This window comes from Mesoplodon bidens, assembly GCF_964165515.1.
Source record: "Mesoplodon bidens genome assembly, chromosome: 15".
Taxonomy (NCBI): domain Eukaryota; kingdom Metazoa; phylum Chordata; class Mammalia; order Artiodactyla; family Ziphiidae; genus Mesoplodon; species Mesoplodon bidens.
This window is the reverse complement of record NC_138171.1, coordinates 11,948,344-11,970,163: the sequence shown is the minus strand read 5'-3', so window position 1 is coordinate 11,970,163 and position 21,820 is coordinate 11,948,344. Positions and strand designations below refer to the sequence as shown.

At 47.3% G+C, this 21,820-nt stretch overlaps 1 protein-coding gene across 3 annotated transcripts in view; it reads left to right on the top strand.

The window, feature by feature from the left end:
- SLC9A8 (solute carrier family 9 member A8) overlaps positions 1–21,820 on the top strand; it is a 69,120-nt gene that overhangs the window by 33,932 nt on the left and 13,368 nt on the right. For all 3 annotated transcript variants that reach the window (XM_081257328.1, XM_081257329.1, XM_081257327.1), the window contains exons 7-11: positions 458–492; positions 6,172–6,315; positions 11,621–11,759; positions 13,507–13,612; positions 20,462–20,578. In XM_081257328.1, the coding sequence (XP_081113454.1) occupies positions 458–492; positions 6,172–6,315; positions 11,621–11,759; positions 13,507–13,612; positions 20,462–20,578 (541 nt within the window). The remainder of the gene's footprint in view (positions 1–457; positions 493–6,171; positions 6,316–11,620; positions 11,760–13,506; positions 13,613–20,461; positions 20,579–21,820) is intronic.

Genomic DNA, 21,820 nt, shown 5'->3' with positions numbered 1-21,820 from the left:
CACGTCACAGTTCTCTTCCGAGATGGTCCAGTTGCAGAAAGTCTCTCTGCCCTCGTTCTGCAAACGCAGTTTGAGATTCAGGCCTTGGGGTGACTGGCAGATTTCTCTTACATGTGTCAGATGTGTCTGCTGCTGTTGATGGCTATCGGTAAAAGCCCAATGCAACCTTCTTCATTGCTCAGCTTCCAGCATCAAACGGGAACAAACTCCAGAGAAGAAAACTAGTTAATGTGGCTTGCAAATATTAGTGTTCATTTTCATACTTCCTCTGTATGATGACTGAATGCGTGCCTAAACTAAAACTTAGGAGTTTTCTGTATTTTTCAAGTGGTTTGGGGACTGAAGATTAATGTCCTTATTAGTTTGTAATAAAGCACTAATGGACATTTTAATCTTCTTGGCTGTTCTCCAGGGGTTTTTTTTTTGTGTCTGTGTGTTTGTGTGTTTTATTTTACAGGCTGATGTAATCTCTAAACTCAACATGACAGACAGGTAAACCTTTCATACTGTAACACCCATGTGGCTACTTTTCAGACTGGGGCCAAGTTTTCTCCACATTGATTCCTGGCTGTGGTACTTCTCTATTATGTCTTTTCGTCTTGCTGACTATTTCTGCTGTAGAATCTATTCTGAATTCATTTGTGTCTCTGAAGTGAATCAAAACTATATTGAGGAATTTTGAAGCTCTCCAGTCAGAGGGTTGCTGGTGGAAATGATTAGGTTCAGCTTTGAAGGGAATAACTCTTGGTTAGTTAGCTGCCACCTCACACACACCACACGCTGCACCATTGTCCTTTTATTATTAGGAATCATCTTCAACTCATTTCTAAGGCTGAAATAATGCCATGATGAAAAGTTGGCTTCTTGATAGATTGGGGATGGAGTCGGGGGTGAGGTGTGAATCTTTACTCTGGGATTCCCCCCAGGGCGGTGGGGATGGGGAGGGGGAAGCAGGTGCTCTGTTGTGGGTGTCCTTCTCAGGCTGCAGCTACTCCATTGGGCACTCAGAGCTGCTGTCTAGGAGCCCAATCCAGAAATTTCCATAATTGGCTTAGCAAGAAGCAACCTAGGAAGCCGAAGTTACCAGATCTAGTGCTAAAAAAGTGCACACACACAGCGTGACCTTGTTTCCCGTCTCTCAGAAGTGCAGTGAGTATGCAGCCTTGCTCTGTGTTTCTCTACCGGGAGCACTGGATTCTGTCTTGTGGCTTGGCTGGGGAGCTCGGAAGTGGGACCCAGTGCTCAGCCCCGGGGTCCCTTTCACTGGGCCAGCCAGAGTTTACAGCCTTGAGCAGCAACTTGGAGATTAGAATCTCTCGGAGCCCTTTTCGTGAGAAATGAGCCTTTAATAACATCAAGTCCAATCTCATTTTCTCTCCAGGGACATACATTTCAAAGCCTTTGTTGTAAGATAGTCTTGCTATACAAAAAGTAGCGAAAGTTGCATCCCTGTTCCATAAGGAGCATGAAGCCAAGCAGAACTGATGCCCTGCATTCTGTAGGTATTTTGCAACTGAAAAGAAATGCTCAAAACCCAGTGGATGTAAAGGAAGATGTCACAGCATTCAGTCCTTCAACCTGTTTGGGGTCAACTGCTTAGAGATACAAAAAACGCTTGATAAATCCTTGTGAAATTGAATTGAACCGGAGGTTGGGATGTTCAGGAAGAGAGGAATAAAAGAATCGGCCCTTAGACAAGCAGAGTAAGAACCAGGCGGAGTTTCTCTCTGTGTGGGCAGACACATCCTTTCCTGTTAGAAAGTGACTGTCCCACAGATGGGGGGCGGTGCTCTGGGGGAAATTAGCCAGCGGTCGCAAACCCACACAGCTGCAGGGCCTGGCAGAACCCTTCACAGAGGGGAGCTGGCCAGGTGTGTGTCTGGAGGTGGTGACAGTGGTGAGCCAGAGAGCCCATCGTCTGAAGGGGACAGCCACCTCTTAGCTCCACCTGCTAATTACCACGTGGGAACATGGGCCCAGAATTGCCAGATACTTCATGGTTTTTTTCCCAAAAGAGGCCAAGTTTCTGGATTTTAATAGGGAATTTTCCTGTTTTAAATGTTGCCAACTTCATCCATTTTTCAAAACACCATGCAGGTCAAACATGAGGCCCATGGACCTCTGCACGGTAGGAAACATAAAAATAACTTTTTTGCACAGAGGTTTTACTTCACTGGTGTTTCCTCTGGAGAGCTAATTCACTCATAGATACACCCTAAATTATTTCACCATGCCAGTCCATTTTCTTTTTCTTTTTTTTTTAATTTTTAAATTTTATTTATTTTTGGCTGCGTTGGGTCTTCGTTGCTACACACAGGCTTTCTCTAGTTGCGGCGAGCGGGGCTTCTCATTGCGGTGGCTTCTCTCGTTGCAGAGCACGGGCTCTAGGTGTGCGGGCTTCAGTAGTTGTGGCACGTGTGCTCAGTAGTTGTGGCTCATGGGCTCTAGAGCACAGGCTCAGTAGTTGTGGTGCAGGGGCTTAGTTGCTCCACGGCATGTGGGATCTTCCCGGATCAGGGCTCAAACCCATGTCCCCTGCGTTGGCAGGCAGATTCTTAACCACTGTGCCACCAGGGAAGTCCCCCAGTCCATTTTCTTTTTGTTTTGTTGACGTTGCTGTCTTTTGAGATGATGGAATAAAGAAAACACATTGTTCAGTTGAACTTCTGGCTTCTGGCCTTTTAAAAGACTGGGTCATAAGGTGTGAAGTGGAACAGCTGTGGGCAAGATTCAATGACTGCTTATATTCAGACCTCTCCATGATTCAGGCAGTTCATATTTCTGACTTTCCATGTTCACTGTCGGAAACACTGTGCCCCAATTTAGAGTCTCAGCCAAAGCTAAATGTGTTACATAATTTATGCAAAGCACTTCTCCCCCAACATTTTATTATGGAAATTTCAAACACACAGAAAAGGTGAAGCACTGTACAGTGGACACGCACATGACCACCTAGATTCCACAGTCACTGTTTTCACTGGATTTTGCTTTAACCACAGATCTTTCCATCTCTCCATCCCTCTGTCCGTTCATCAGTCCGTCTTCTGGTTCCTGCTGTTTGATTTTCAGTTCAGGATGCCACAGGAACTATGACAAAGAACATCAGTCAGGCCTCTTTCAGTGCAACTGAAACCCAACACGAACTCGTTTTCGCAAAAAAGAAGTTTGTTGACTCGTAGAACAGAAGTGTCCCCGGAGTGATGGCTTCCTGCATGACAGCCTCTGGGGGCCTGTGATGTCAGGAACCTCTCCTCTCTCTGTCTTAGCTATTCTCTGGTCGACGTCATCCTCAGGCACGCTCACCCCACATGGCAGCAACAGTGGCTTTCGGCTCACGATCACCTTCACCGTCCCCGCCAAAAGGGCCAACCTAATTCCTGGTGACCTGGTAAAATGCCTGGCGATGGACCTCTGACCAGGCTTGGGTCCCCTGCCTACTCCTAGAGCCCCACGCAATACAGGGATGGAGAGTGGAGGAGGCCTGGCTCCACAAAGGGAAATTGGAGTGCTGTTACCAGTACTGGTAACACCCACTGGGGCTGTGGGTGCTGTCCACTGTGCGCTTGCTGAGGGATGGAGGGAGGGCCCCACGAGCCGCACAGGGTCGTCGCCCAGCACACAACCCGCCCAGCACACAACCCGCTGCACACTCCCAGGCTCCCACCCTGCTTTGGGATGCACTTTTTTTTTTTTTTTTTACTTATTTAGGCCTCACCGCACAGCTTGCGGGATCTCAGTTCCCTGACCAGGGATCGAACCAAGGCCTTGGCAGTGAAAGAGCAGAGTCCTAACCAATGGGCCACCAGGAAAGTCCCCAAGATGTACTTTTTAGACGTTCTTCTTCCTTCGAGGCCTCTGTTATGTCGCTGTGGGTGATGAGAGTGGGAATAAAAGAAGGAGAGGGGAGAGAAGAATCTCTGTGGGTTGCAGAGCAAGGGCCTCAAGGCCAGCTGCCAACAAATCATGGCCTCCCGGGTTGGCAGCTGTTCGGTGGAGTTAGCTTTTCTTCCCTCCTGGATCCCTCCCTCCTGCCTGCCTTCCCCAAATATCTCTGGGCGCTCACAGTGAGGTGAGAGGCAGGTGAAGTCACAGCCCATAATGCATGCGACAAGCTCTGTGAGGACAGGGCAAGTCTGGGAACTGAAGTCTGAGCTGAGGCCGTCCTTGAAGTGAGCAGGCTCTCCTGCATGAATTCACATTAACCGAACTCGGCGCCACCATGGAAACCGGAGTGCCAGATTATCGATTTATGAAGAGAACTGTAACTGGCAGGGTAGCCACGCGTCCCTTCCCACCAGCACTCCTCTCCCTGAGCCCGGAGCCAGATGATCGTGGGAGGCTGATGGTGACATGCGGTGGACAGAGCACGCTCCAGTCCCCAGGCCAGGTAGCTCCTCATCCCTCCCAGACCGCAAGCTTGGTGAGGGCGGGAAACAGGCTGATGGGCTCTGGCTCACGTCTCGACCCGAGGCTGTCCCCTCGTGGCTCCTTGGGTTGCGGAAGGGGGCAGACCTAACCGTTCTGCTGAGCTGGAAGGAAGGCAGTGCCAGGCGAGGCCTCCTGAGGGAACCGACAAGGGCTTGCAAGAACTCTAAGGGGAAGAAGACAAATGGGTTGCGAGAATAGTCGTCCTGACTCCTTAGGCGGCCCCCAAGGCCCCACGGGGTGACCTGGCCCCGCCTCCCTCCCAGACTCCAGCACTTCCAGCCACTCGCCCTCACGGCGCTGCTGCCAGCCTCACTGTTTCGTTTCTCAGGCAGCCAAGCTTGCCCCACCTCAGAGGTAGCTTGCTCTGGTCACTGCCCCCACGTCTTGGCTTGTCCATCTGCTTCTTGTCAGGTAGGCCCTCGTTTAAATAAGCGTCATTTCTTCAGAGAGGCCTTTCCTGACCCCCCGATCTAAGTGGGCCCCACCCCCATGCCTCCACACCACCCCGCCATGTTACTCTTTCTCTTATCACCCTGACTTCCTGTGTTCGCCTTTTCTAAGTTGACCTTGGCCTCCGGGTATTGCTGTATCCAGTGTAGTGGCTAAGAGCACCCACTCTGAGCCAGATGGCCTGTGTTTGGATCCGGGCTTGGCCACCTCTTAGCTGTCTGACCTTGGGCAAGTTCCTTAACCTCATTGTCCCTCCGTTTTCTCCTATGTAATCAGAGCAATACTAGTACCATTTCATACGGTTGCTTTGTGGATTATTGAGTTACTATATGTAAAGTGCTCAGAACAGTGCCTGGCACGTGGTAAGTGCCACATAAATATTTGCTATTATTATAAGCCTTGGGACTTCCCTGGTGGTCCAGTAGTTAAGAATCCACCTTCCAATGCAGGGGACGCAGGTTCGATCCCTGGTCAGAGAATGGAGATCCCACACACCGTGGGGCAACTAAGCCCTCACCGCAACTACTGAGCCCGCACGCTCTGGAGCCTGCGCGCTGCAACGAAAGAGCCTGCATGCCACAACTAAGACCCGACACAGCCAAATAAATAAACAAATAAAAAAATGTTTTTTTTTTTTAAAAAAGCCTTAGTGCTTGAAACATCTTAGGCAGTTAATGCCCATTTGTTGGAGGTAGTTAGACCCTCGTGGGTACTGGGGTGAGAGCTGCTGGCCTGGTGGTAGGCAGCACTGGTGTCGCTGTCTGCCTCCCAGGCTGCGCAGCTCCTGAAGCAGGCTGGAGTTGCTGCTGACTTTTGGCACTTTCCTAGATGTTGCAGATCTGAGTGGAGTCTGGCGTCAGTCACAGATGGCACTCCAGTGGCCTGGTGGCAAGGGGCAAAGCAGAGGTCAGACCCAGGAGCACATGGGCCATTTAGGGGAGGCCCTCTGGGCCACCATGGTTCCAACTGCTCTGACCAAGAAGGCTGGGATGGCTGTCATGTATTTAAGCAAAAGTCTTCCCTCTGTCATTGGTCAAAATAAAATCCTGGTATTCTCAGTGGAAAACCAGGCCATTCATAACAACAGCTTGTAGAGTGGGCCTTTCACTTCTCCACCCACAGTGTCAATTAGCAGGTATTTTAAGTGGCGAAAAACCCACCATCTTCTGTAGTTCCTTCAGCTACAGTGTGTACTGTTATGTTATACTAAATACAGTCTCTGACTTTAATGTTCTACTGTGTAGACCAGGGGTGAAGCGTTACAGAATTACCCCTTCCTTTTCTCTTTGACAGTTTTGCATTTGGCTCCCTGATTTCTGCTGTTGATCCAGTGGCTACTATTGCTATTTTCAATGCACTTCATGTGGACCCGGTGCTCAACATGCTGGTTTTTGGAGAGAGCATTCTCAACGATGCAGTCTCCATTGTCCTGACCAAGTAAGTGTGCTTTCTTCAAGTGACGGAACTAAAGGGCCTTGTATCAGAGGGGCAGATATTTCCATGCAGCTGCGTGTACAGTTGCTTATCCTCTGGGTGATTGGTTCACTGCTTCTCCATCTTTCTGGCCTGACAAACCTTGATGTGCCCCAGGAATATTGTCAAGGTCCAGGGTGATTAGAGGAGAATCTGCCTTTTAGGATCTACCTTTTAGCAGTGCTTGTAAATTAAACCCAGCTTGGACTTCGCTGGAGGTCCAGTGGTTAAGACTCCACGCTTCCAATGCAGGGGGTGTGGGTTCGATCCCTGGTTGGGGAACTGCGATCCCACATGCCATGGGGTGTGGCCTAAATAAAGAAAGAAAGCCCAGCTTCTCATCAGCATCACCGGGGGTGCTTATTAAATGTAGCATTCCCAGGCGCCACCCTGAGAGCTTCCGATTCAGTAGGTCTGGGGTGAGTCCCCAGATGATAATGGAGCAGCCAGTTGAGGGATCAGTATTTGGGCAGCATTGTTCCAGATGAAAGCATGTGACAGAGGCCCTATTCTCCCACTTGGGAGCTGGTGCACGTCACCTTCCTTTTCGCAGCTCTAAGGTACGGTAGTGATATTCACGGGCACCCTGCCTTAAGATGCTATTATGTGAAAGCTACTTTGGAAATTGCAGATCTTTTTCAGTTGTTCATTGGTATACTGCCCTTGTTGATAGCATCTGAGAAGTTAAAGATGAGCCATAAAATGTCAAGAAGTCATTGGGAAAAGCAAATGAGTCTGAGTTCATCTCAAATCCATTTGTCGGATGCGGGGCTATTTTCTTGCACTCTGAGGTTTGTGTTGTTCATGTATGGACAGGAGACCCAGACAGTTTTACCAAAAAACAAGAAGGTACAGACAGTCAAAGGAGTTGGAGAAAAGAGCCCTGGACAATGTATCAGAGATGAGCTAAGAGAATTTTAGGGGCCATTATGTGTTGTGTTAAAGAATAGTTTTTCCATTTTGATTTTGGACTTGTTTCCTTTGTTGTGGGATTCCTTGCAAAGCATAACCACTCTGTGGTTTTCTTAAAAGCCTTACTATAGACTATATTCAGCATTCTTATGTTGGAATAAAAGAACATTTTATCGTGGAAAGAGCCCAGGTCTTGGGGTCAGGCTGACCTGGGTTCAAGTCCCAGTGATGGCCACTCAGCTGTGTGACACCCTGGGTCAGCTCCTTAACCTCTCTGAGCCACAGGTGTCTCAACAGTAAAGTGAGGGTGATAATGCCTCAGCCTAGAATTGGATTTGAGGATTGAGTGGTTACATATACTATGTGAAAGGCATCTGCCATCGGTTAATGAGAGATCCTTTCCTCTGCTGCTCCTGTCCCCCAGCTATTGTTTGTCCTGTTTTTGTCCTGCTTTTGCAGGAAGAACTTACCAAATGTTGCTTAATTGAAAGAGGTGCTCAGCAGACCCTTAAACAAAACAAAAACATTTGTATATATTCTAAAATAATACATATATTCTGCATATAAAATTTAGAAAACTCCCAAAGAAAGAAAGAGAAGAAAAAAAATACAAGCATTGTAACTCCCAAGAGATAATTACAGTTAACAGTTTGGTAGAAGGTACATGTCATTTATTTAGATGGGTATATACTGTATTGTAACTTTTCCATTGAATGGAGTTGATAAACATCATTTATATTTATAACATCATTTAACTAGTTGCAGAGTATTCTTTCTATGGATTTACTGTGATCTATTTATGGATTTACTGTGATCTATTTGACCAGTTCCCTACTGTTGGCTTTTTCATGTTTCTCTTGGCAAAAATTTCTATAACTTCATTAGGAAATGATCATATATCATGCTGTAAGAGCTTTTAAAAAAATCTGATATTTTTTCTTAAGATCTACTTTGAAAGCATCTTAGTTTTCTGGTTTTTACCTTTCTCTTGTGTCCTGGTTGTGCATTTGAACATTTGTGATAAGGAATTGTGCCTAAATTGGAGGTGTCATCATGAGTTATTCTTATACATGAGGAGCTAAACTCAACTGCCTTGTCTCTAATTTATTTTCTTCTTACATCTGGCAGAAGTAGGATCTTTTCTGAGCTTTCCCAGGTGTCCTTTGCCACAAAAAGGCCAAAGGTTAGGAGATACTTTCTTTTTAAAATGAGAAAGGATGGAGTCATTGTAACTAGCCATACATTCTTCCTGGAAAAGTGCTTTTGAAGGCCAAGTTCACCTATGATGACAGTTTCCAAAATTGAATCAGTGGGCCACATGCATATGTGGTTTCCAGCCTTCACCTCCACTACTTACCGGTACACAGGCTGGGGTAGGAGTCACTGACCTAAGTCTCTGACTCAGATGGGTTGTCCTGTGAGTCCGTAGGCATTTTCAGATGAAAGCGGGAGATGGGGGAGAAAGAGGATGTGGTAGGACTGCCTTGTTTTTGCAGTGTAGCGGGGAGCTGTTGTCAGCTTTCCTTGGTTACAAGGAAGAATCACATCTTGTTTTTCAAAGTGATCTGATGATGATACATTTATCTTTGTAACTGAATATGTGAATGAATTACCCCTTCTTTAATGTTTTCACTTTCATAAGTGCCAGAAAGCTGAGTATCTTCTGTTTCTTCATTAACCTTAATTAAATTATTTTTAGCTTTGATTTGTTACTATGACAATCTATTCTTACAATAATTGCGGTAGAGGAAACCTTTTGTTCTCTGCAGCTAAAGCTCATGAAATGGATCCTGAAGCAACATTGTCTTTTATTCTTTAAGGTGTGAGAAACATGACCTGAAAAAATAAAATGCATAACATTTCCAGGCTAGAAAGAGTCTGAATTCTACCTTCATTTATCTTGAGTTCAGAAACCACTGGCCTCGGCCCTGGGTCTGCTGTTAACCATTGGTGTGACCTCACCCAGTTAGCCACTTTCTTTAGGCCTCAGTCTCCTTTGCATGAAAAGAAAGCAGTGACACCAGCCAGTGTCCCAGCTGTGGTAATGAAATGAGGTGGGGGCTGGATGCTATGCTTGTGGCCCACGGATCCATTTGGGACCTAGAGGTGATCTTAGCCTTCAAAAGTACTTTCCCAATAAGAACCTTGTTGGTTCCCAGCTTTCCCCAAGGTGAAATGTTAACATGGGATCTGCTGGGAAAGAAAGGGAATGGGGCTATTGGGCTTTTATGTGAAAGAAGTTGGTTTTCTTTTTTGCAGGACTTCTCAGAACCTTTATTATGTTATATTATGCTGTAAATCACCACAAAAGGCTGAGGTTATCTGACCAAGCCACCCTTTTGTCACAGATTATCCTGCTTTAAAATTATACCAGTTCATGAAATGCTAATTAATGAAGCTGAACATTACTATTGACAATTCTTTGTTTTATTTACTGATTCAGCAAAAATTTGTTGAGTATCTTCTGTGTGCTGGGCTCTGCTTAGGCCCTGGACATATGGCAGTGAACAAGGTGGACACAGGCATGGTCCTCATGGAATGATTCACTAGTTCCACTGCTGTGGAGAAGTCAGGCACCAGGAGAGCCTGTAAATGGGCTGGCCTATGTGAAGGCAGGTGTCCCTGAGGGAGTGTCACTGACGCTGGGTTCTGAGAACAAGCCAGAGTCAGCTGGAGCCCAGGAAGAGTGACATACGACCTACCCGGAGGTGTCAGTGACAGTGGAGCCCAGCCCGAATGAGGAGGAGATGGGATGGGAGGTGTGGTGGGGAGGAGTCGTCAGGCTCAGAAGACTGAACTTCCCCCTGCAAGCAGCAGGAGACTGATGAGGGGCTTTGAACAGGCCAGTAACTCGATCAGATGTGCATTTTCAAGGGATCCTTCAGGCCCCTGAGTAGAGAATGGGTTCTCCTAGGAAGAGCAGGTTGTATATAGAGAGAGATCCGCGAGGCAGAAGCCCTGAGCTGGAGGATAGTAGGGGAGGGAGGGAGAGAAGTGGATGGATTTGAGAGAAGGTGGACTCAGCAGGAGGAGGATATTTAATGAGAATAACTCTTTTAATGGTATAATGGTTTTACCCTTGGGGATAAAACCAACAGTTGAATTTAATGGCTGCTGACATTTTTCTTTGCTCTGTAGCAGTGATAGGAAAGTCCTTTCAATTCTTCCTCCTGATGTCTCCTCCCAAATCCCCACTCTGGGCCTTACCCACTGATGTTTCTTCTTCAGGAGGCTCCGTTCTAGTCTGACTTCATGCCACAGCCGCAGTTTCGGGTTTTATCCCACAGGATCCCCACTCCCCCACGCCCACCCCGCACTGAAAACACTCCCCGTGACTCCCCAGGGCCTTCAGGATGAAACACCAACTCCTTAGCTTGGTTCATGGAAAGCCTTTCACAGGGCCTGGCCCTGCCTGCTGCTCTTTCCTTACTCTTACCGCTGTCCTCCCCGCCAGCCCCTCCCCCAGCAGCCAGTTCCTGTGTCCTGTCCACAGTCCTCTGTGTAACTTCCTGCTCCTAGATACGCTGCTAGTATTTTGGGGCTCCCTACCTCCACACATGCTCTCCCCTCTGCCTTGGGTGCATTCCCTCATTTCTTCACCTGGTTAACTCTTCTTTATCCTAAATTGAAACCCAGCCCATGTGTCATAAAGAACCTTCCTTGACCCCCACCAGTGTCTGAGGTAGATGCCCACCGTGTATTTCCTACAGCTGTCTGCTCTTTCCTGAGATGGTCCTAGTTTCTTGTTTTTTTTTTTTCTTTTTTTCTTTTTGGCTGTGTTGGGTCTTCGTTGCTGCGCGTGGGCTTTCTCTAGTTGCAGTGAGCAGGGGCTACCCTTCGTTGCGGTACGCGGGCTTCTCATTGCAGTGGCTTCTCTCGTTGCAGAGCATGGGCTCTAGGCACGTGGGTTTCAGTAGTTGCGGCACATGGGCTCAGTAGTTGTGACTCACGGGCTCTCGAGCACAGGCTCAGTAGTTGTGGCGCACGGGCTTAGTTGCTCTGCGGCATGTGGGATCTTCCCGGACCAGGGCTCAAACCCGTGTCCTCTGCATTGGCAGGCGGATTCTTAACCACTGCACCACCAGGGAAGCCCTCCATCTTGTTTTTCTCCCTCATTAGACTATAGAGTTCCCTAAGGGCAGGCACCTGCTCTCATCTCTGAACCCCCAGAAACTAACACAGTGCCTGGAACAAACTAGGTGAACAAATAAGTGTTTAACTAACGGGTTGAATGATGAATGAATGAATGAATGAATGAGAGAATAAGCCAGAAATAAGTTTTGAGTTCTAAGTTAATTTCTAATAACTTTGTCTATAACATTTTAACTTCTTTCTTTTTTTTTCTTTTATTTCCTAGCACAGCTGAAGGTTTAACAAGAAAAAATATGTCAGATGTCAGTGGGTGGCAAACATTTTTACAAGCCCTTGGCTATTTCCTCAAAATGTTCTTTGGCTCAGCAGCACTCGGCACTCTCACTGGCTTAATCTCTGCATTAATATCCTTTTAATATGATGAACACACGTGGCTGAGAAGATTATTCCTAATTACATCCGTCTCTCGTCATTTTCTCCAGTTCCTTAAGGGGACCAATTTTAGTCTACAGTCGTATTTAAGGAGGATTTTTCTGCTTAGTTCTGGTTTGAAGCACACTTTAATTTACACTCAAGGATTTTAAACTTTAACATGTGAACTTTAGGATATCGCTTTTCGAAGCTTAAACCACACGTACCCTGTTGACTATCCGATCCGACTTTGGGGTCTTCGCAGTCCCCAGAGCGAGATAACTGCCCTGAGATGACTTTCATCTTCTGCTGTCTCACGTCTCACAGTAAGAAAATCGGAAAGTAATTTCCTTTGCAAATGTCACATTGAGAAAATCTCTATGCCACGGAAAGTATTTATTTGGAAGAACCAGAAAAGAGACTTTGAAAGTGAGCTCCATCTAAGTTATTCACACTGATTTTGTGGCTTCACAACCCATAAGCTTTTCCAGCCATAGAAGCCAAGAGACTTGTTAAGGCCCCTGACACCTTTATTGCTGTAGAAAATTTGTCACGTTTAAAACAGGAAGAGGCACCAGACCATTTCTGTGTGAGCGTAAGCCTGCATGCATCTTGGGGAGATGGCCACCTGGCCCTCCTCCGCCAGCAGTTTGTTCCACAGATGGCCGGCCAGGAAAGCCTCTTCTGCCTGATACAGGCGTGTTTGTCTGCCATCCTGTTGAATTTTCCCTTCAGTTCCTATGTCCGTAAGTCTCAAGGTGCTATTGAGTCAGCTGACAGCTTCTTATATTGTATCAATAAACGGAATGGAAAAGAATACTGTTTCTAGTTCAGTAGTTTCCTCTGTACTTATCTCTTTATTTAAAAGAGCGGAGGGGGGCTTCCCTGGTGGCACGGTGGTTGAGAGTCCGCCTGCCGATGCAGGGGACACAGGTTCGTGCCCCGGTCCGGGAAGGTCCCACATGCCGCGGAGCGGCTGGGCCCGTGAGCCATGGCCGCTGAACCTGCACGTCCGGAGCCTGTGCTCCGCAACGGGAGAGGCCACAACACTGAGAGGCCCACGTACCACAAAATAAATAAATAAATAAATATATAAAATATAAAAGAGTGGAGGGGTGGGGAGAGCATCTTCTTTAATGAAGCCCCAGTAAATGAGTGCTGTGGGCCCCAGCACAGGCATGTGAACAACATTTGAATACATGGAAGATTCTCCTTTCACAGGAACATGAGTTTATAAATGTCCAGGAATAGGAGAGAAGGTCCTTCAATGGGGCATTGATCCCCAGGATTCTGGAAACCCCATTAGTGACCTCAGCTGATGTGGTCAGTGGAGTGGAAGAGGGACACGGCCCTGGAAGGGGCCTGGCAGTGTGGGCTGTCCTCAGTCTGTCTGCAGCCCCAGCTCCCCACAGCCCGCCCCCCACCCACCCCCCGGTGGCTCCCAGCCCTCCAAGTCAGCATTTCCAAATGAAATGACTTAGGGTGACTTTAGTTTTCCCCTACCGTTTGTCTCAGGAATTTACATCTCTTAGTGTTTTGTCAGGTGCCCTTCCTTAAAACAAGGGTCTCCCTGCAAAGAAAACAATCCATAATGACAAATTTTCACCTCTTACCTTGAGATGTTCCCAAATCTTTGTATCCATTGTTTACCTTCTCTATTTGGAAGGCAGCAGTTTTGTGACTTCTCTAGATCACCCATAAGTGTCCTTTGATTCTTTTTCCTTGACAATTGTCATTTACGTGCTAAAGCATATTGACTTGAGGAAGACGCCTTCCTTGGAGTTTGGCATGATGATCATTTTTGCTTATCTTCCATATGGGCTCGCAGAAGGAATCTCACTCTCAGGTAAGTGACGGAGAGTGTTGAAATGCTGGGGTTGATGGTCCGTTGTCCTGCCTGGTGAAAGGTTATGTCGACTGGGTCACTTTCAATCATAAGAGACAGTCACAACTCAGAAGAGCTTAAGCAGTAAAGGGGACTAACTGGCTCTCTAGGGATACATCTGGATTTAGACCTGGCTGGATCCAGGAACTCAGTGTTGTCACGGTCACCTTTTCTCCTTACCCCCCCATCCTGTAGCAGAGATCAAAACATCTCTTCCAATGTTGCCTGTCTCTCAAAACAAGCCCTCTGAAGGGCCTTCAGTCAAAGGATGGGGTCAGACTGCCAAGGGCAGTCAATCCCTTAGCCCATCCCTGGGCCCTGGCACCCACTGACCTGCATTCTTCCTCTATAGTTTTGCCTTTTCCAGAATATAAATGTCATATAAAGGGAATCATGTAGTTTTTAGTCTTTTGTGACTTGTTTCTTTCAGTTTTCATAATGTTCTTGAGAGACACCACATTTTTGCTGTATCAGTAGTTTTACATTCTTACTGAGCTGTTTTTTCCATTCACCCTTTGAAGGACATTTGGACTTTTCCAGATTTTGGCTATTAATGTGCGTATTTTCATTTATCTTGGATAAATACCTAGGAGTAAGTAAGGTTGCCGGGTCTTATGGTAGGTGTGTATTTTGCTTTATCAGAAACTGCCAAGTGTTTTACAGAGTGACTGGACCATTTGCATTCCCATCAGAATGTATGAGAGAGTTTCAGCTGCTTCACATCCTCATCAATACTTATTTTAATTTTAAAAACTAGCCATTTTGACAGGTATGTGGCAGTTTGATTTTGATGTGCTTTGGTGTGGTTCTCTTTATATTCCTCTTGGGATTTGTTGAACTTCGTGGGTTTATAGTTTGTGTAAGTCTATGGCTTTTATCAAATGTAGTACGTTTTTATCAGTTTCTTGAAATATTTTTTTCTGTTCCTCCTCTGCTGCTGAGCAGAATTCTCCGTCCCTCAGGTCACTGTCTGGCATCACACATGAGTTCTCTGTGAGCAGGTCTTGCCAAGGAGGAGGCAGAGAGGACTCTGGCCGTTTTCGCTGGAGAACTTTGTAAACCTCAGGGTCTCGTTTGTTTTTAATCCCAAGCCAGTTCTCTCGGATAATTTCATCCCAGTATCTGCCATCCTGTTCCCCCTCTTATCTTTCCTGAATTTTGGCACTTACATAAACACTACCTGTGAGTCATTTGGCTCTAGCCTAGCTATTTTTACCTCTGTTTTTCTAGATCATTCCCCACCCCTTTGAGATGAACACTGAGTACCTGTTGGCAAAGATATATTTCATGCATCCATTTGAAATTTGTGATTAAAACCAGGGAGTGTTTTTCTTGTCTTTTCTTCAGAGAGGCAGTGTTTTCTATTTGTAGGGGTTTCGTTTCCTTGGGGACCTCTGCCGTGCACGCTAATGGGGCCGAAAAGAGCACGTGCAAGCCAAGAACACACTTGTCTGCCTCTGGGTGACGGGCTCGCTCTGCCCACACTCTGCCGGTGGGATGTTTGTCACGCAAGGTTTTCAGAGAGGGGGAGGCTCACCCTGTTAACGTAAGGGTACAAACAGGAAAGGTGACTTTGGTGCCGTTCCCTCCTTCTTCTTTGTGCTCTGCTTTTCCTGACTGTCACAAAGGACTAAGTGGTTACCAGGACCACTAAACAGGATGCTCTCGCTAAGAATAATTTACCTAGATCTGTGTGTCTAGAACACAGCGGTTAAGGGCACCGGACAGACTCGGTTTGAATCCCAGCTCCACCTCTCATTAGCTGTGTAACTGCAGAGAGCAGACTTAACCACTCTGAGCTTCCACTTCCTCATATGAAGTAGACACAATAAAAGTGCCACTCTGGGGCTTCCCTGCTGGTGCAGTGGTTGAGAATCTGCCTGCCAATGCAGGGGACACGGGTTTGATCCCTGATCCGGAAAGATCCCACATGCCGCGGAGCAACTAAGCCCGTGCGCCACAACTACTGAGCCTGTGCTCTAGAGCCCGTGAGCCACAACTGCTGAGCCCACGTGCCACAACTACTGAAGCCCACACACCTAGAGCCCGTGCTCCGCAACAAGAGAAGCCACCGCAATGAGAAATCTGTGCACCACAATGAAGAGTAGCCCCCGCTCGCCGCAACTAGAGGAAGCCCGCGTGCAGCAATGAAGACCCAACGCAGCCAAAAATGAATTTATTTATTTATTTAATTAAATTTTAAAAAGAAAAAGAAAAACCTCCTTTCACTCATCCATTCAGTAAATATTTATTTAATGACTACCCTGTGCCGAGAACGCTCCTTGGTTTCAGAGGTACAGTAATAAACAAGACAAGATCAGGTTTCTGCCTGCAGAAAGAAGATAGTAAGCAAGTAAGCAAACACATAGGGTAATTTCAGGTAGTAAGAAGTGATGTGAAAAAAAGAAATCAGAGTAATGTAATGGAGTGTCACGGGGGCAGGGACCTTATGAGGTAGGGGGTCAGGAAGCTGTCCTCAAAGGGGTGGCACTGGGGCTAAGACCTGTGTGGTGAAAAGGAGCCAGCGTTGGAGGCTCTGGGGAGGGAGTGATTGGCAGCGGGAGCAGCAGGCGCCGAGAGTCCAGATAGATCTGAGGGGGCTTGGCCTGCTCCGGGAAGAGCAGGAGGATAGCGTGGCTGAAACAGAGGGGCAGGGACCCCGTCCCGCAGGGTTCTGTAGGCCTGGGAAGGAGTTGGCATTCTGGTACACACGCAAAGCCAAGTGTTGGAGGACTTTTTAAAAATCACTGTGCCAGTAATACGTATCATATCTGTCATATGATACTGTTTATTACTTTTTAAAAATATATTATTTCTTTTTTTGGCTGCATTGGGTCTTCGCTGCCGCGCGCGGCTTTCTCTACTTGGGGCAAGCGGGGGCTACCCTTCGCTGTGGTGTGCGGGCCCCTCATTGCGGTGGCCTCCCTCGCTGCGGAGCTTGGGCTCTAGGCGCTCAGGCCTCAGCAGTTGTGGCTCGCGGGCTCTAGAGCACAGGCTCCGTAGTTGTGGCGCACGGGCCCAGTCTCTCTGCAGCATCCCGGACCAGGGCTCAAACCCGTGTCCCCTGCACTGCGCCACCAGGGAAGACCCTGTTTATTACTTTTTTTAAAGACAGATAAACTTTATAATGGCATCGTAAAAGAGCTGGCAATCTGCATGTTGAACTGTTAATAGTAGTTACCTCTGGGCAGGTGGTGTGAATGGAGAGTCTTGTTTTACTCTTTACCTCTGAGTTCAGATTTTTTATAGCAAAATATGTTCCTTTAGTGGGTAATTAACAAAGAAAACTGACTATCGCCTGACTCATCCTTCAAGAAGTACATCGTGTTTTACCCACAGTAAAGTTCAGTGCAATAGAAATTGTACACAATACCCTTTCAGCTCCTGCCTTTTGGATTTGAATCCCTTTATTCCTGAATTACATTTGAAACAATGGATTTAACTGAGACTAGAAATGGATTTCCTCCCTTCTCCCTCCCTCTCTTCTTTTCCTGCCTTCCTTCAGAGGCTGACCGTTTGCTGCACTGCTGTCTACTTCCTTAAATGAATTTGCCTTCTGAAAGAAGTAAATGTATCAGGATTCTTCATTCCAGGGCATGTTTTAAATCCCCAGACCTTTTATCTCCAGGAGTGAGCCTGCTGGACCGCTTTCCCCTTCAGTGTCTTTGCAGCCTATGCCGGGGGCAGCTGCAGTGGGTGAGGGTCGTCTGGGTGGTAAAGTCACCTGGGCTTAGGGAGGGCACGTAGGGCAGACACTTGAGCTGTCCCTGCGGCTTTTGTACCCACTGCTGACCCTGACTCTTTCCTTTAGCCCCCGGGATTTGAGAGTTCCCCCGACCCCAGACTAGACTGGCATGAATGTCATGGCTGGCTCGTCACTCTTTTGTTGTCCAGAGGGCCCATTTCTATGTGGTCCAAATTCAGCCCCCAAATGGGATTTGTTTATCTCTACAGAAAATGTTTAAACACTTCAGTTAGTTGCTGTCATTAAAGGTCAGAAGATTTCTGGGAATTCCCTGGCGGTCCAGTGGTTAGGGCTCGCTGCTTTCACTGCCAGGGGCCCGGGGTTCGATCCCTGGTCAGCGAACTAAGATCCAGCGAGCTGTGCGGCACGGCCAAAAAAAAGAAAGTTGGAAGATTTCCCATAAGAAACAGATTTCTGGAGTTTCTCAAAAACCAGAAGGAAGACTGGTCAGCACTAGGCCCCCATCCACAGGGCTGCCATCAGCCCTTTATAGATGGGCTTGTGCCTTCTTTGCCCATGTGCCACTCACCCACTTACTGTTTTTATCTTTATTTTTATTGCCTGGCCCCTGAGGAGTTTGGGTTTCCAACCCCTGGCCTACAGTGCACCAGACTAAAGCAGCCAGCCAGACCCCTTCTGCGTCGAGCCTGTCTCCTTGTTTCCTGTGGAGGAGAGCTTGCTGGGGCTCTGGCAGTGGCCTCTCCTGATGCTCAGTCCCACGGGAAGTTCCACGTTTCACTGTCAGAGCTGACTTTCCAGAACCTTTGGCTTTCTGCAGTGGCTGTCTAATACCGGGACTCCCGTGGGCTATGACGACCTCGTTCTGTGGGCAGAATGGCGACGTGGGCGGAAGGCCACTCCTGTCACAACTTAAGCGGGTGTGATTCACAGCTTAAGTGGTTCAGGCTCCTCTGGGGTTGACCTTCCCCTCAGGGTAAGAACTCCAAAGCCTCAGCTTTGCAGTGAATTGATAACCCTTCCTGAAGCAGGCTGGCGAAACAAAGCCCTTTGAGAGCCCAGAAGCCAGAGCCGTCTCTAGCACTGAACTGCACAGAAGGAAGAGAGAGGCTTAGGAGCAAGTCCATAGGAACTGAAGTGTGCTGTGCCGCGTGCTCCTCCCCCAGCCTCGACGGTTCTGGTCTCTCCCTCTGCTTCACCTCACGTTCCCTGTGGCGTCTGTGGTCTAGGTGCAGAGTCAGGAAGGAGAAGCTCTCGGGTGGTCGCCTGCAGGAGCTTACTGAGAAGAGCAGATGCATTGAGGGGACAGCCGGAGGTGGTGTTATTGTGTGTTTTATCTAGCCTTGCGTGACTTCCAGAGTCTTCTCACTGCTCTAAAGTAGCAAGTAAAGAAGGCTCCTGCCCTCTCCTTTCCCTTCTCCAGGCTCGTCAGGTGTCAACTCGTGACTTCCAGAGTCTTCTCACTGCTCTAAAGTAGCAAGTAAAGAAGGCTCCTGCCCTCTCCTTTCCCTTCTCCAGGCTCGTCAGGTGTGGCTCTTGGGCAGGCAGCGTTGCTGGAATTTCCCTGTCTGGCCTCCTTTTTGGGAAAAATGAAAGAGCAGAGGAATTTGCTGTTTCCCAAGAGGGCTAGGAGATAACACGTTCCAGCTACTGCTATCTCTCCGGCCAGCAAATACCTGTTGGGCACCAGAAAGAGCAGGGTTTTCCTCTGTTTTGTAAGGTGTTGTTTATGCAGCAAGCTTAGCAGCTGAAATGTCTCCAACACAATTCTGTGTTTTTCAGTCATTTTGTTTTCTGCCAAAACAAACTTTACTGCACCGAAAAGAAAAAAAAAAAACTGCATTTATGTACAGTCAGATATAAAGACGTCTCTTTGACTCCTGTGCATATATTTCCTCAACTCAAGATTAGGGTGTAAAAGTCAGGCTAGTATGCCAGACATGCTCTGCCTATGGCAGGACCAAGGAGAGGATTGTCACTTGAACGTGGGAACACTTAAATGGACGCCAGGTAACACTGGGCCAGCAGACCAAGGGCGTTCTTCCACGCCCTGTACTAGCTCTGGGAATGGGAGAGGGAAATTGGAAGCAGGGCCCCTTTTTGAGTCTTCTTGTGAAGAGACCCAGCCTTCAGGTGTCAAAGCTAAACTTCTGTCCCCCGAGCGCACTTCCTGTCCAGTTCCTTTGCTTCCTGCCCTCCCAAGTAGGACATTCTCCTTTGCTTCACTCATTTTTAAATGGAAAGTTAGCCAGTAATCTGTTTCTACAAAATGGCAGAAGTGAGTTAAATTTTTGCTTATAAAGTTTGACTTGGAATTCATGTATCTTGGCAGCTTGTTTAATGGCTTTGTAAAAATCTCAGCTTCCTTACACGAAATAAAGACCTCTTTGCTGCTGCCTTGCCAGGGAGACACGGAGAGGAAACCCATGGAAGTGGCTTCAGCAGCGATTAGGGGCAGTGGACAAAAGTTGAAACTCAAATCCTGAGTACACAACAAAAGTTGTAGACTCTCTCATGGTGACCTTTAAAGAAAAGACATCGCTTTTTTTAAAATCACACATCTCTCTTTTCATATTATAAGGTTAATGCATGGCAATTATGGGAAAATTCAAAATTAAAGTATGACAGAGTAAATAAAAATCCACCCATTCTCCATACCCAGATTCTTATGTTCCCTTTCCGCCCCAAGGGTGGTTCACCTGCCCCTCTTCTATCCATGAATGACAGTGACGGCTCACACCTGTTCTGCCCTGGTCTTGTGAAGGGCACTTTACATGGCTTCCCTGCATTACCCTCCTAACGTTTCCATGAGCATGGGTACTATTAGTCCCACTGTACAGTTGAGAAAACTGAGGCTTGGTGAGGGGAAGAAACTTGGCCCAAGGTCACCCAGCCAGTAATGAAGCTGCCAGAGAGACGGGCCCTTAGCAGTTCTCTGCAGCCTCTGGGAGGCCTCGGGTATTATTTTCCCATCCTTTTTCTTAAAACACCTAATACTATAGGCTCCAGGGACTTGTAGGGAGTGTGAGGCGTTGTTGCCTATCACGTGGAAGGTGCTTTTCTGTTCTGTTCATGTCTGTGCACTTTGCCCCTTTGTCCCTCTCTAGGCATTATGGCCATCCTGTTCTCAGGCATCGTGATGTCTCACTACACACACCATAACCTGTCCCCAGTCACCCAGATCCTCATGCAGCAAACCCTCCGGACTGTGGCCTTCTTGTGCGGTGAGTTCTGCCTCTGTGTGGTCCCACGTGGGCCTACCCAGAGCTACTTGTTCTTCCTCAGACTCTTCCGGGAGTCCGTTGAGATCTTCCCTGACAGAAGAGGAAGCAGAATTCCTCAGAGCCAGACACTGCACTCCCTTATCTTCTGTTTGTTACTCTGGCTTTCACGTTCCGTAAAGTAAGCCTAATACCTAACAAATGGAACTTGCGATGCCTATAATTTTAAGACCAAAAAATAATGAGAACTGCTAATAACGAACATTTGAGACTCATGTATTTGCAATATATGAAAGTGACATTTCTAAAAAGTGTGTTCCTTGGAACCCATATTGATGAGAATTAAGTGAAAAAAGACTCCATACTCAAAAAACAGTTTGGGAAATTCTGGGGTAAATAGAGTTGAACAAGTTTCTGAACTTGTGAGACTTTTCCGCCAACGTGCATTGTGAATTTCTAAGAGAGAGACAGAGCGACAGCATTTCCCAAACTTGTCCACAGGATCCTTTGTTCACAAGAGCATCTTGAAGGACGTGTCTCAGGCAAATCCTGAATTAGAGGTGTCATCGCTGGCCTGGGCCACACCGTGATGACCGTTTCTCTTAAGCAGTTTCAGTTATGCATCACAGTCTGATGAACCCATCATGTACCTGCCCCTAGTTTACACCTGGGAGTGAAGGAACCACTCTCACACTGTCCCTTTACACCGGCCCCCAAGTGGCTGTGCTCTGCCTGTCACCATCAGCACCTCCCCTGGCATTTCTGTGGGCCGTCTCATTTCGAAGCACCAGTTCCGCACTGTCACGTGCTGGGAGTCGGGGGCAAGCTGTGCAGAGACTTCATTCCACAGACAGGGAGTCTCAGGTCACATGATCTGAGCGCTGTCTCATGGCTAAGAAGTGAGTCTGGAAGCGGTCTGTCTCTTCCTGGCCCAGTGGGTATTGTTTCCACAGCACCCTTCTCAGAAAGTCATGGCGAAAGACTCTCTCACCATAAGGAAATGTAAAGCAAAACATCCATCAAATTCTATTTTGTACCCATCAGATTTTAAGTTTGGTGATTCCCCACTTCTGGCACAAACGTATAGAAAATAGGCCCTGTTGATGGGCATATACATTGATGCCATCTTTTTTGGAGAGTCATTTGCAGCATCAGTCTGAATTTAAAAGGCACATACTCTTTGACCCAGCGATTCTACCATCAGGAATTTAGTCTGTGCACAGGGATGTTTGTTGTTGCTTTTTC